Consider the following 16709-nt stretch of genomic DNA (forward strand, 5'->3'; position numbering starts at 1 on the left):
AGTCTATTTTATCCGTAATCCATTTCACGAAATCCAGCCCCTCAACCTGCTGCTATCCGAACTAATCCCAAAACAAAGTTGTACGACAACAGCTCCCATACAACACCTCAAAGGGTTACATAACAATGTTGCGATGGTAGATATTATTATAGGCGAATTAAACCTATGGAAAGTGGTACTGCCAAGACAAGCCAAAATCCATCATTGATGCCCTTACAATATCCTCGAGGGTATGGATCGTCCGCTTCAATTAACCGTCAGTTAGCGGATGATAGGTTGTACTTAAACTCACAGTGTTACCCAAAGACTGCTGAAAACTACCCCAAAACTGTGAGGTGAATCTTGGATCTTGGTCACTAAATATGCTCAACGGAATCTCATGCAAATGTAAAATCTCTAGAATGTATAATCGGGTCATGTGATCAAAAGTGAAATCTTGGTTATACGGAATGAAGTTTTCAGATTTTGAAAACCGATCGACAAAAACCCAAATCGCATCACTATTCCAAGAATACATGGGCAAATGGGTGACAAACACATGCTCCTACTTCCACTCCGGAACCTCTAAGATATGTGGAAAACCTCTGGTCATCTATATACTGCCTTGAACTGCTAGCATACAAGACATCTTGAAACAAACAGATACACACTAACCCCTAGAAGAATCAATCGTTGTGTCTTGGGATCATACCTCTATGCATCCATGATTCTCGAATTCAAATTTGGCTCAGACATAATCAGATACATGTGAATGCCCTCAACACCTTTCTTGTGCTTGAACGTGAAACCAAAGGAACTACAATCTTGGACGATGCTGGAGATATCACATGTGTGAAATGCAGAAAGTCTCACCTTAAGACTCAAGGAATCAGTATTGAGATTAGCGAAACCCGGATGGTATTTAATCTCGCAGTCCTATTATTTCAACAAATCCATCCATCGTTGTGCCGCATATTCAAATCGGTTTAGGTGAACAAATACTTCAAACTCTTATGATCGGTGAATATCTCAAACGTCTCATCATACTGGTAATGTCTCCAAATCTTGAGAGAAAAAAAATGCCGGCTAACTTGAGATCATGCACTAGATAATTACCTTCGCATGTCGTCAACTGTTGAGAGACATACTCTATCACATGACCATTCTCTGTCAGAACATATCCCAACCCCTGCCTATAGGCATTAGTATATACAACATAAAATCCCAATCCAGACGGTAAAGTCAGCACAGACTCGATAGTCAAATGTCTAAAAAGTTCTCGAAATCTTTCCTCACACTCGGAGGACCACTCGAAAGGAAAATATTTCCAAGTAAGCTCTGTCAAACGGTCGAGCTAGCTAAGAGAATTTTGCAATGAATCAACGGTAATACCCTGTATACCTAGAAAACTATGGATCTCAACTACTGACTTTAGATGTGACGAGTTCAGCATAGCCTCAATCTTGCTTGGGTGAATAGACACTCTTTCTCTGGAAATAACATGACCAAAGAACACTACTCGATCAATGCAGACTCACACTTACTCCATATTCGCATACAACTACTTGTCTTGTAGAGTCTACAAGACAATCCACAGATGTTTTGCATGCTCATCAACATTGTGGGAATATACCAGAATATCATCGATGAAGACGATAATAAACTAATCCAAATAATCTCGAAAGACGCGATTCATCAAGTCATAAAAACTGTTGGTGCATACATCTGACCAAATGGAATCACCATGAACTCGTAATGGTCATACCTGGTACAAAAAGCAGTCTTAGGGATATCGGCTTCACACACTCTCATTTGATGGTATCCATATCTCATATCGATCTTAGAATAGACAGGTAACCTATGGCTGATCGAACAAATATTAAATACGACGTAACTGATACTTTTTATTGATGGTGGCACGATTAAACTGCCTGTAACCAATACACAGCCGCAACGACCCATATTTCTTCTTAACAAACACAGGGGCTCCGTACGGAGAAACACTCGGACAGATATATCCTTTATCGAGAAAATCCTGTAACTGATGCTTCAATTCTTGCATATTTGATGGAGCCAGAAGATATGGTGCTCGTGATATCGGTGTTGTCCCTAGCAACAACTCAATGCCAAACTCAACTTCACGAACTAGAGGGAATCCAGGAATATCATAGAGGAAAACACCACAAAACTCGCTAAAAACTGGCAGATCTTCAATACTCATACTATATATCTTTGGAAGTGTCAATGACATAAATGAGGTAGTTTTCCTTGCCCGAATCTTAGGCACGACATTCCTTCAACGCCGACACTAGAGGCAGCAGATTTCGCGCTCCCTCGCCATAAAGGAACCAACGATCTCCTTCAATCGGGAGAATCTGCACCAGTCTCTGCTAGAAATCTACAGTAGCACGATATGTGGTCAGAATATCTATCCCCAAAATGCAATCAAAATCCTCCATCCATAAGATCCCGAGATTCGCATTAAGCTCATGAACCTTAAACTCAAGATAACAACCAATCACTAGACATTTAGCTAACACATCCTGGCCCATCGGAGTGGACATGACTAAAACAATGTCTAAGGACACATAGTGCAATATATACCTCTTGACAAAACTGGCAGAAATAAAAGAATGCTATGCCCCAGTATAAATCAAGATAAATTCAGGCATGCCACATAACATAAAAGTATTTGCGATCATACGCTCGTTCTCAACGTTATCCTTATCTTGGTTAAGGTCAAACACCTGTCCTTGGACTCGTGGACGCAAAGTAGAAGTACCTTGTGATGCTGGTGGCTGGAGCGGCTGAACAGAAGCCTGAGATCCACTACCAAATGCTTCATGGGTGAAACAGTCCCTCCTCATATGTCCCATATCACCACAAAAAATAGGAATTAGATGCCTTACAACATTCCTCTGTTGGATGTGTAGTGACTGCATAACCGTTATTTATTCTTAACAAATCTGAACACACCGCTGGTTCCAAAAGAAGAAGATGTAAAGCCCTTCTTCTTGAAAGACTGTACCCGTTGGCCAAGAGAACTACCAGAACGGAAAGATTTCAACAACTTCGTGTGATTCATACTGATATTTTCCTGAATACAATGGTTTACCAGACCCTCATAAGAATTCGGATCGTCATAGGCTGTGACTTGATCAAAAATATTTGGTTCAGACCATGCAAAAAGTTATCATACTTTGCCTCAAAACTGGCACCAATGTGCATAAAAAAAAGGCAACAGATAGATGATTTTCTAATGGTACTCATCGATAGTCATGGACCCCTGATTCAGATTCAGCAACTCAATTGACTTTGTCTGGCGAAGAGCTATAGGAAAATCAACTTCAAAAAAGCCTTGTGGAAATCAGACCACGGAACGTGACCCTGCTCCTGGATCAAATGGGCATATGTGGATCTACACCGCTTCCAAGATTTTTCCTCCAATAGAAAAAGTGCAACATCCATATTCTGCTCCTCAAAAAAGTTAAATTCATGGAAACAACTCTCTATTCTCACAAGCCAGTCCTCTGCGGCCACCGAAGTCTCGCCCCCATCTAAGAGCTTCAGTCCCACATGCAGGAATCTGTGCATCTTAAAACAATGACATCCATCATGATGATGGCGGTGTCCTCGAGGATGTCTCGGAGCATCCTTATCCCCAACAACTAACACTCCATGAATCTCATCGTCTCTATCGGACATCTGAATTGAAAAATGCACATCAAACCCACCCACAACGCGATTCTAAGTCCCAAAATACCATGCATCTTCTCATACCATAGATATAGTGACCTACCTGGATAACCTACTAACTTAATCTCTTAGGCATGCAATTAATAAAACTCAATCAAAGCAATAAAGCAGCAGAAACTAAAATGTAGTATACAACGCAAATAGACGGAATACAACCGTCACTAAAACCCCTAAAAAATTATAAAACCATATCAAAATCAGTGTATTGGAACCCAACGAAAAATAGAAAAACACCTCCAAGCGGTCACTGGCTTTGCACGTAACCCTGCCTCGATCCTCCTGCTTCGTCCAACCTGAGACTTGAACCTTCGAATGGGGTGTTCAAGATAAAACCAAAGACGTTAGCGATCAACGCCCAGTATGAAAAGTATGAGTAACTGATACGATGCATGAAAAGATGACGTGACTGGCTGACTGGTCAAATATCAAGTCCTGTTGAGACTAGGTGCCAAAGAGTGCGTAGTACAATCTAGGACTTCGACCATAGGGTAGCTCACACACTCATCTAGATCACCATAGCCTCTATCTCTGTCATCACGGTAGCTCCAGGTGTCAGAAAATATATAATTTTTATTTTATTTATTGTTAAAAGGACAAAATAGTCATTTAACATTTTTATATAAAATCAAATAAACCATAATCTATCAATCAAATCCAATACTATTTTAACTATCATTTCTTATTTATTTTTTATTACATTATATTACTTATCTATATATTACTTATACCATACCTCAAACCAAACGGTAAAAGAATTAACTAAGCTAATAGATACTCCTATTATGTAATAGGGATCTGGGATTTTACCTCCTTCTGTCATCAGTATTTTGATTTCGAAGGCTCCAACTCTTGGGCACAGCTCTGTTTCTATCTCTAAAGCACCTCTCTATTGCCCGACCATATAGAACGACTAACATCGCTCAATATAGATTGAAAGAAAGAGAGAACACTTGGATTTGTCAGCTCAAAAGTGAGCCTCGGATGACCTATTTATACGCGGAGTTCGAATGTTCCGAACTCTGCATGGATGTCACGTTCCGAACTGCTGACTTCGGAAGCTCCGAACTCATACTTAGGACCTTCCTATCTCTTGTATGCCGTGGCGTGTCCAATGCATCTTGACACCTAAGTGGACGCCTGAGTTCGGATCTCCTGAACACTAGATCGGTGTTTCCGATATTCTACATGTCTTTTTACTATTGACATGTCACCATCTGCATGGCCTAACCTCTGATCAGGCCTTCCGATCTGTGTTCGGACGTTCTGAACTCTTCCTTTGCATCTGAACTCAACACTTACAGATCGGTGCTTTCGAACCATAATTCGGTCCTTCCGAACCCTTTTGTGGGTCCGAAACCTTGATTCTTAGTTATGAACTTGATTTAATACTTTATTTGCTTGATTAATGATCTCTTAATCATATCTATCATTTTATTGGCTTAACAAGGTATTCGAGTTACTACAACTATTATTTTAAATCTCTAGAAAACATTGGCATAGGATTACCATTCTGCGTAAACACATGTATATACTCAAATATATTGGGAAAAAATTGCACCAAATTAACCTGTAATAAAATACTAAAAAAATTTCCACGCAATCCATACACTAATTAAATTATTTATGAAATATATTGACATTTAAGTGATTTTTGAAGTTAATATTTGTGGTTTTGTTTTATCGATTTTTATTTTGTATAAAAAAAATCATAAAATTGTAGAGAGATGTATATTTTTGGGGAAAAATGGGTATTTCAGCTAACATGTTCTTACTTTATATATTATTAATAGATAAAGATATTTAAATGTATTTATCAATCATATTATATTGAAATAATATATGGATATTGATTCAGGAAGAGAAGGATTCAAAATATTGGCCATATATATATATATATATATATATATATATATATATATATATATATGGATCGATCTAACTATATTTTTAGTAAAAAATAATATTTTTGACATAAAAATTAATAATAATTCTCTTTTGATATGAGCTCTAATATTTATATTTATTAGATGGGCCGACTCAACCAATATCTATATTAAAAAAATAATACTTTTGACATAAAAATAATAATTTTTCATGGGTCGGGTTAAATATGATATTTGTCCTATAAAATTGACTCGTGAGACCGTTTCATAGCTATTTTTGTGAAACTTTATAACTTTTTTTATGAGTGATTCGGAGATTCATCTCACAAAAGTGATCCGCAAGACCGTATCTCAGAAATTTTTATTTTTATGAAATTTTTTTCATTAGTAAAATAGAAAAAAAAATATTTGTGTATTTTTAAATATTTATTCGAGATGTATATTTAAATATTATTTCCGTATCTATCCAAATATATAGGCTACGTTTGCAGACGTATGTTACAATATCTCACATTGAAATATTAAACTAATATAGAGTGATTTATAAAATCATGAGTTCACTCACCCAATAAGCAAGTCTTTTGGGATAGACACCTCTTGGATTTATAACCCTAATTGGTGCTCTCGTTGAGAGTCAGGGTAGCGAAAGGAACGACCTAGGAAAGAGCTAGCTACCTTCGGATCAATGTTGATAATTTCAAAAATTATAGGCTGGATTAAGGTGTATGGATGCATGTACTGAATATTGAAAGGTGAGTGAAAGACCTCTAGAATAGACCGCCGCGGACGTCGACTTCTCAATGGGTCGGCAATGTTACAATATCACACATTAAAATACGAAACTATTAAAGAATAATTTATAAACTCATGAGGTCATGTCATCCAATATTCAAGCCTTTTGGGATAGACACCTCTTGAGTTTATAACCAAGCATGCGTAATGTTTCAATATCCCACATTGAAATATCAAACTAACAAAGAGTGGTTTATAAATTCATGAGGTCACGTCACCAATAAGCAAGCTTTTTGGGGACACCTCTTGGTTTTATAACTTAACATTGGTGATCTCGTTGAGAGTTAACGTAGCGGAAAGAGCAACCTAGGAAAAGGATACCATCGGATCAGTGTCGATAATTGAAAAAATTGTAGGCTGGATTAATTATGGTGTATGGATTAATGTACTGAATACTATAGGATAGATTAAGGTGTATGGATGCATGCACTAAATATTTAAAGGTGAGTGAAATCCATCTAGAGTGGGCCGTCGTGGACGTCGGCTTTTTAAATGGTCGCCAATGTTACAATATTCTACATTGAAATATTAAACTGATAAAGAGTGATTTATAAATTCATGATGAAGTCATGCCACCCAAATGCAAGCCTTTTGAAATGAACATCTCTTGGGTTTATAACCTAACAAAGTAATTATAAAACGTTTTTATAAAAATTATTTTTTTAAAAATGTTATAAAATGTTTGAAAAGTTTTTTTTAATAATTAATATGTGTTTGGATAATTATCCTATAAATATTTTAAAATTTCAATATTAATGTTGTTTTGATTTTCATCATTGTATTTCATTCTAAAAACATTTAAAAAACTTTTCAATTTTTCTATAAAAAATATACTTGGATAACAATTTTATAGTTATTTTTCAAAAAAAAAATTTAAACACATACTTTATGTTTTTTTCATTTATGAAATACTATAAACATTTCTAAAGTGCATGTCAAAAACCATATTCATTATATGTGTTTCAGATTTAAGAGTGTGTTGTGTCATGTGTGCGTGTGTATAGATTAGGGCTGGGATACCGAGCTAAAATACCAAATTTTTTGGGATATCGTACCAAACTTTTTTCGAAATATAGATATTTTTTTGGTATATTGAATATTTTTCAGTATCTATACGATACCAATATAGATTGTTTCCATACCAACATTTCAGAATTTCGATATCGGTACCGGTATGAATTTTTTTATGCCAATTTTTTTTATACGGTGTACCGAAAATCCACCCCTAGTATAGATATTAGATACACATAGGGCTGGGTACGGTATGGTATACCGTACCGAACTACGATACCGTATATCATACCGTATCATATCGGTATGAATAAATTCATACCGGTACCATACCGAAAATTCGGTATACCGGATTTTCGGTATGGAGAATTTTTATACCGGATACCGTACCGGAAAAAAAAAATTCGGTATACCGAAAAAAAATTCGGTATACCGAGTTTTTTTCGGTATACCGTGAAAATTTTAAAAAAAAAATTCGGTATATTCGGTATACCGAAATAAAAAATTTTATATACCGATACCGATACCGATACCGATACCAAAAATTTAGGTACGGTATACCGTACCGAAATTTTTGGTATACCGATTTTTCGATATATTCGGTAAATTTTTCGATACGGTATGACGGTATTTTCGGCATTCGGTATTTTTTCCCAGCCCTAGATACACACACATTTAGAGCGGAGGAATTAAATGAGATAATATATATTAGATATTTCAATAAGACAAAACCTAAATAAAAAAATTATATATATATATATATATAGGGGCGGATCCAGGATACTATATTAGGAGGGGTCGTGTCAGTATACACAATGACAAAAATAATTATTATATGTTTATATATAACTTTCAATAACAAAAATACAATAAATAAAAAATAAATATTGTGAAGTCTCGTATATTTGATTCATGGTTATGAAAATATGAAATGCGGAATAAATCTTAGATTTTTCTAAAGGATGCGTTATGTTCGTAGGTATAAAATACCACAATAAATTAAGTTCAATCAACGAGTCAAAAATCATATGACTCAAAACTTGTTTAAAATATCGTTGAACAAAATAATACTAATGTATATATATAGAAACGTCTGAACTTCTTTTTACATGCAACTCGAAATTATAAAATATACAGTCTCAAAACAATAACGTATTTAAAACATGATTCGATCTTAAAAATAACATGCTAAGAAATTAATTCAAATGAGCATGCATAAAGTATTGTAAGGAATAAATTTTATAATATATATTATTTTGGAGACACAAGTGGATTTGAGTTTGTTTTTGGTTTTTAGCCTATGAATAAATTTTTATTTAGAAAAAACATTGCAACTTGCAAGCAAAACAAGATCATCAATCAAGACACCAATAAAAAAATAAAATTAATCATAATATAAAAAGAAAAAGAACGAAAGATTAATTGAAGTCACGTGACTAAATAAAAAATTATCAATCACATAATTAACCAATTTTGATGTTAAGAAAAGCCGAAAATTTATTAATCTTGGTTTAAAAAAATAATGAAATTATTGACTACAAAAGCTCCAAAATCTCATTAAACTTCAAACATATTAAAAATAGACCAAAGTAATGTACATTGAAAACAAGTAAAATAATATTTTTAAAAAATTAAAAAAATTCACGAGTTTTTGAAAATAAAATATTTTTATTTTTCAAATAATCGAAAAAATAAAAGATTATAATAGGGTTTTAAATAAAGTATTAATTTTAAAAATAAAAAGTGATAAAAGAATTTTAAATAATTCTGTAAAAAAAAATAATTTTAAATAAAATGGGTAAAAACCAACAATAAAAATAATTAAAAAAAATTTCAAGTGGTGTCACGGAATCGAATTTAATCTATCTATCAATCTATCAACTTGGGAAAGGCCCAACCAGTAGGCCAACACACGAATGCTTATTTATGGGGGCCAAAAAATACATATATTTAAAACCAAAAAAGTATATATATATATACTGCTAAAATTTTCAAAACTTTTCGGGGGGGCCGTGGCCCTCCTTCGCCCTACACTAAATTCGCCCATGTTTAATATATATATTATACTTGGATATAAGTTTTTCAAAAGATGTGATATTATATATATAAACTAGATTTATTATTGGGAATTGAATTTTATTAATTATTAGACATAATTTTTATATAAAAATAAAAACAAATTATAAAAATATACCAATTTGTAAAAGTTTGTCAAAATATAACGATCCGGTGCCACCATGGCAGATGGTGGCAGAGCACCGGTGAATCCGGGACAGAAAGTTTTCTGTCCCGGATTTTTTTCTCTTTTTTTTTTGTTTTTTGCTAAATCGCTTTTTTTTTTTTGTTTTTTTTTTCTTTTTATTTTTGGTGAAGAATGGCTTTTTTTTAAAAAAAAAATATGTTAAATGACTTTTCGGCAACATAAAAAAGGGGAAACGAATTGGTGTTTTGATTGAGTCAATTAACTACTTTACTGTTTTATTTTTATTTTTATTTTTATTTTTATTTTCTGTTTTCATATTAATTGTTGCTCTATTTTTTTCGTCAAAAACAAAACATGCTTAAAAGAGATTGATTTTTATCATTTCATTTTAATTATTTCTAAAATTAAATTAACCCATACTTAAATATTTTTTTCTAAATGAAATCTATAAATAAAAAAAACACAAGTTATTTTGAATCTTCTGGATTTCCAATCCCTTTATAAAAAAACCGATAAATTTTGAAATTTTTCTTAAATACTAAATATTTTATTTTGATAATAAATATTTTATTTGAATATTAAATTATTATTATTTATATTTTATCTCAAATTTTAATATGATATATGAATATTAATAAAAAAAATATTTCAAAAAAAATATTGGATTTGAAAATTTTAAATGATATGAATTTCACTTAATTATTTTAATAGAAAAATCTTTAAAATATTTAATTTGTTAATTAAATATTTTTGAAAATTTTTTTTCCTTAATATTTTTTTTATTAAATATATAAAATATTAATTTTTTTATTACGATACCCTTTAATTAAATGTGTCAATCAAGTTTTTATTTTATTTTACAAAAAATATGATAATAATAATAATAATAAATGATAATACGAAAAATTCTTTAATTTTTGCACGCTTTGTGTTTTTTTATTTATATATTTCATTTAAAAAAAAGTATTTAAGTATGAGTTAATTTAATTTTCGAAATAATGAAAATAAAATGATAAAATTCAGTTTCTTTTCAGCATGTTTTGTTTTTGACGAAAAAAATAGAGAAACAATTAATATGAAAACAGAAAATAAAAATAAAAATAAAACAATAAATTAGTTAATTGACTCGATCAAAACACCAATTCGTTTCCCTTTTTCTGTTGCCGAAAAGTCATTTAACATCTCTTTAAAAAAACCATTCTTCTTCAAAAAAGAAAAAAAAAAACCATTTAGCAAAAAAAAGAAAAAATAATAAAAAAAGAATCCGGGACAGAAAGTCCCGGATTGTTTTATTTTGGCAAACTTTTACAAATTGATATATTTTTATAATTTGTTTTTATTTTTATATTAATTTAAGAAAAAGCCCATCATAATTAAATTCTTCACTCGATTCCCATTTTCACTCACCAAAAACTCAAAAACTAATTAACCTAATTTAATATTATATTTCGACATAATTAATGTTACCTCCAAAATTAAAGCATTTTATATATTCTCCCCTAGAATTAACTAGTAGTCATGGGACCATAACCTTAGCCACGAAACTATTCACTAAAGCTAGCGCATTGCTGGTCACCTCCTTCACCCTCACGGCCCGATCGCACACGTCGATCTTCATCGGCCCGTCGGCCACGTCCGCGAGCCCGTCCGTGCACGTGTCCTCGTTCGTCAGAGCGGCGCTCATCCACGTCTGCACGTTGCTCATCTCGAACATCAGCTCCTCCCCGCGGCGGGCTCCCCTCAGCCGGCGCATCTGCTTCAGCGAGCCGCGTATCTGGTCCACCGCGTCTCCGAAGACGCTGAAGCAGTCATGCAGAGCCGCGGCTGCGCGGGGGTCGGGTCCGTAGTCGCCGAGGCTGGTGAGGTTGGAGATGTAGGAGGCCACGCGCTTGGCTTTGAAGAGGCTGACGCCGATGGCTGCACGAGCGAGCCGAGCCGGGTCTTGTTGCACGGCGTTGGCGTAGCGTACTAGGGAGAAGTAGCAGAGATCGGGGTAGAGAGTACTGGTGTCGCAGCTCGAACGGATGTAGCTTGTGGGAGAGGCGGAGGCGGAGGAGACATGGAGGAGGTGGAAGAACACGGCGGTGGAGAGGAGCTGGACAAATGGACGTAATAAAGTTTTCATTCTGTGTTTTGTGTTTGGATCTACGTAGTAGTTTGGCAATTAATAAGCCCTTTTAAAGGAAGAACCTTTTGTACGTAGTTTTTATTACGTACAAATTTCCGTTGGAAAATATGGAACCGAATTAAAGTCAATAATTTGTTAAAGTTTCCCTGTCGATGTAATAAAATTATAAAATTATGATAAACTGGAAAGAAAGAACATCGGTTTTCATTTTTCAGATTGACCTAAATTAAATTTTAGTCGTATAATTAGTCATGTATAGGTTTATTGTGTTATTGCAATACTTGAACTACTGCTTTTACACTTTTAATATTTTTCAACAAGACTATTGACGTGACAGGAGATATGTCAATAGTATCAAACATATTTGGCGTTGTGTTAGTAAAATCTTACATCATGTTAGTTTTTTGGTGTAATAATTGTCTCTGCTTGGAACAACAACCAAAACGTGGTGTTTCATCTATAATTGATATTTTAAATACACCGTTATCAGTAGCTATAAATTTTGATATAATGACAAACTTTTGATCCTACAATCAGTGGCGGAGCTACATGGTGTCGAAAGGGTGCGACTGCCCCCTGAAATTATAAATTTTTTAGTACTATATACATAATATATACTTAATAATCCAATAAAGTTAACAATGTTATTATTTGTTGTAGCTGCTACCGTAGAAAGAGAGTTTTCAACAATAAAAATAATCAAAATATCACTTCGTAATCGGTTAAAAGGTGATGTGTTAGATGATGGTTTGATACCATATTTTGTTTGATACAATTGAGATTGAAACTATTATTCAGAATTTTCAAACTATGAAATTTCGGAGTGTGTTACTGTAAAAACATATAAAGTTACTATATGACTTTTTTTATTGAAAGAATATATGACTTTTTATTATATACTTTGTGTTTTAATAAATTTTTTAATTTATTGAATTCATCCCTCCTGATTGAAAATCTTGGGTACGCGACTACCTACAATTGATATAAAATTGATCAAGGTCAGACATTCGATTACATTCCACAAAAATTGAGATCATATAGATTGTTGCGACATGAAGCAATAATTGTCTCTGGCACAAAAATCAACAACGGAAACATAAATTTTGTTTTTTAAGATACAAAAAAAATTAAATATGTATACGGAGTATTACACGATGAGTTATACAATACACTTAAAATTACATGATTATCTTTGTACTTTATTTGAATTTTTTTAAAAAAAATACATATAGTGAAAGAAACGGTGTACATGATTGGTTATGTAAAATAGGCAGTGTTGTTCTTTGTGTTGTAACACCACAGACAACATAGTGCAACGAAAATTTAAAGCGTAAATAAAACACAAGTAAATAATTTTGCACGAGTATAAAAACTCGTGCGGGTGCCTTAGGGCTAAATATTACTAGTAAAAGTAAGAACAGTCTTACAAAGCAATCCTAGTAATTTTACGAAAAGTCGTTAAATCCTAAATTTCTCAACAAGTTGAGAAATCAAACTTGCATCCTAAAATACAACAGAGCATAAAAAAAATTGGATGCAACTCCCGTAGCCTAAATTGAAGAGACAGAAAAGATCTTCAACAACACAGTTTCCACAGTGTTGTCTCTGATGTCTTCAACACGAACGGCAACACGGGGACATGCAACAACGATGGTTGCAAACCTTGCTTCAGAGTTCTTCAAATTCTTCAACAGAATTCTTCAAAGTATACACAGTATATTATCGTCTGAAGTCCTTATAAAACTTGTGCGTGAAAACCCCTTATATAGATAAGGGTTCAAATCTTGAAGTTTTCCTTAGATAGACTCCTACAAGAATAAGCAAAAATCTTTTAGTAGGAAATAAACTCTATCAAATCTTTGTAAATCAAATCTTGATAATATCAAATAATATTATATCAATTAATCACCTTATCAAGATCCGATTTAAACTTTGACAAATATATCTTTTACATATTCTAAAATATACACTTAATATTTATCAAATATATTATCTTGTCTAGGAAGCAAAATCTAATAATACCAATTAATACAAGGGCCGAAATTTCAAGGAATAAGATTTCTTTCATATAGGATAATCATGTAATTTTAAGTATAATGTGTTATACTCTGTGTACATGTAGCATTACTTTTAATTATATATTTTAGTAAAACAACGAGCTTTTGTACTACAATGGCTATATTATATGAGAAAAATGTTTAAAAGCACGGAAGAGATATATTGACTACTTAGATCACTAAACTCCATTTAGTTCAAAATACAAATAGGACCGTATTTCTATTTTTTCCCTTAAAATTATATTAAAATTATTAAAATCTATTTTATTTTATTCAGAAAATAGAGCCGTACGGAGATCCTTCTTTAAAAAAAATATATAATCAAATTGACCAGGGCTACAACTAAAAAAAAATCCTATATTCACTTTGGACATTTAAGAAATTTATGTTTTATTATTTTATTTTTTCCATTCTATATGTTTATAAAAATCAAATATAATAGTATGTGATAAACTATCCACATTTTTTGGAACCATATATTATTTTCTTTGTGAAATTGTAGGCCAGGAGGCTGTCCGAATATATTGCACGAGAAAGGAAATCCAAGGGTCAACGATTCCAAAAGGTAATCAATTTCAATAATTTTGTTGGCGACAACCTAGGCGCAAATTGTGCTAAATTATATTCAATTTTTTTTTTTGAAAGGAAATTATATTCAATTTAATCATATACAAAATAAAAAATAAAAAATAAAAAATAAAAAATTGAGACGATTGGAGAGACCAACTTTGTGAGATTGATTCGATACGACTCATGGAAAGTATTATTCTTTTATATCATAATATTATTTTTCATTGTAAAATATCGTTTTCTTTACTTATGTTATGAAAATATTGTGTAATACATGTTGATTTGAGTGAAAATTAGTATTAGTCAAATATATTGTGAAATATATTTTTCATTTTTATGTCAAAAGTTTTGTTTTTCATTGTAGGTATAGATCGAGTCGATCTACCAACACCTTTTTGGACTTGCATGTCACACGGGGCTTGTCTAGTGTGGTTTACCTGGCTAACGTAGTTTGCAGGCTATTGCGTTATTCCGGGGATTTACCCAGTGCGCACCGAAGGTAGCGGCCGCGGGTTTTCACATCACAAAAAAAAAAAGAAAAATTATTTTTTTGATCAATAAATTGTTCATTTTTTGGTTTTTGATCTATTAAAGTTTTTAAGTTTATTTTGGTACGCTAACTTTTAATCCATTTTCGTCAAATTTCTGAGGTGGCAACTTGACAAGTCACCAGTTTCCAAAACCACGCCATTATTTTACAACGTCACATCAACAATGTGATCAAAATAACTGAAAATTAACAGTTAGTGTATCAAAACCAAACTTTGAAAATTTAGTAGACCAAAACTCAAAACTGAACAAATTAGAGGACAAAACTATTTTCCAATAATAATAATATAGTTATCTTATCACACTTGTTGAAGTATAAAAATTCTAATCATATAGTTTTAGAAATTTTGAGTTTTTGCGATACTTGGTTCCCACATATTATCCATAGCACAATGTCTCGTTCACAACTAATATAAATCAAAATCCCACGTTTTCAAGTGGAACAGATGCAAACATCATCCTATATTTGGGCTCTTTTTGTAGAGTTTATGGAACTTGGTATTTTATTGATACTAGTATTTCGCTGCAACATTTCGTTTTTTAACAAAGAAAATAAATAATAAATTATAAAATTAAAAAATAATAAAAATATAACGTTTTCCTAAACAAATATTCACAATATATATATCTTATAAAGTGAGTGTCATTTTTGTAAATAAAATAATATCAAAGGGCATAAAGTGAGCTTTTAATGACTAGAAAATAGGAAACCGTATAAAATGACTATTTTGCCCAATAATTTTGGTTTTATTGAAAATTATGTTAGGAGATAATAGTAATTTCAAATCAAGCTTCACCAATTAATTGAAAGTTTGTTAAATAGAGGGTATCTACTTTAATAATATAGTAAGATGAACAATCAATATATATAGATACAAAGAAGCTCATATGAAATATGAATATACACAAAATAAATCCCTAACTATAATTGCGATATTCAAAGAAAAGTTCAGAAGATAAGGAAATAAGATAAATACAAATATGACAAATATTGACAAGAATATTTGCTAATAGGCCCCCTCAAGATGGTGATTCATGGAATACACCAATCTTGAAAGCCAAGTCATGCAGGCGAGTGGAGGATAATGGTTTGGTGAGCCCATCCGCGAGCTGATCGTGAGATGAAACATGAGAGATGCGCAATTGCGAGCCTTGAATTAATTCACGAACGAAGTGGTAGTCCAGTGCAATGTGTTTCATACAAGAGTGAAAGACTGGATTAGCACATAAGTAAGTAGCCCCAATGTTATCACTGTACAGGACAGGAACGGAGGTGAGAGAGACGACAAGCTCACGAAGTAGAGAAGTGATCCACACGATTTCGGCAGCCCCAGATGCAATGGCACGATACTCAGCTTCAGTAGAGGAGCGAGCAACAGACCGCTGCTTTTTAGAGCTCCAAAAAATCGGATTAGGGCCCAAAAAAATAACATAGGCGACAGTAGAACAACGATCAACAGGATTGCCAGCCCAGTCAGCATTAGTGAAACCATGGAGAGTAAAATCAAGATCTTTGCGAAGATGAAGACCAAAATTGAGTGTCCCATTTAGATAGCGCAAGAGGCGCTTGACAGCACCCCAATGGTGTTCAGAGGGAGAATGCATAAATTGTGATAGACGATTAACAACAAATGCCACATCAGGACGTGTGAAGAGAATGTACTGGAGACCACCCACAGTCTGGCGATAGCAATATGCATCAGTATAGGGAGCACCATCATTAAGAGATAAGGGGGTGCCAGTAGCCAAAGGCATTTTGATAGGTTTGGTAGACTGAATGT

General features: G+C 33.0%; 1 protein-coding gene across 1 annotated transcript; it reads right to left on the reverse strand.

Moving 5' to 3' along the window:
• Positions 1 to 11025: 11025 nt before the first annotated feature.
• LOC140884976 (pectinesterase inhibitor 7-like) lies at positions 11026 to 11768 on the reverse strand. The gene has a single exon (XM_073291885.1). It carries the CDS (start codon positions 11747 to 11749, stop codon positions 11141 to 11143), a length of 609 nt encoding a protein of 202 aa, XP_073147986.1. The 5' UTR covers positions 11750 to 11768; the 3' UTR covers positions 11026 to 11140.
• Between the last annotated feature and the right edge of the window lie 4941 nt (positions 11769 to 16709).

This window comes from Henckelia pumila, chromosome 2 (genome assembly GCF_033568475.1).
Source record: "Henckelia pumila isolate YLH828 chromosome 2, ASM3356847v2, whole genome shotgun sequence".
NCBI classification, from domain to species: domain Eukaryota; kingdom Viridiplantae; phylum Streptophyta; class Magnoliopsida; order Lamiales; family Gesneriaceae; genus Henckelia; species Henckelia pumila.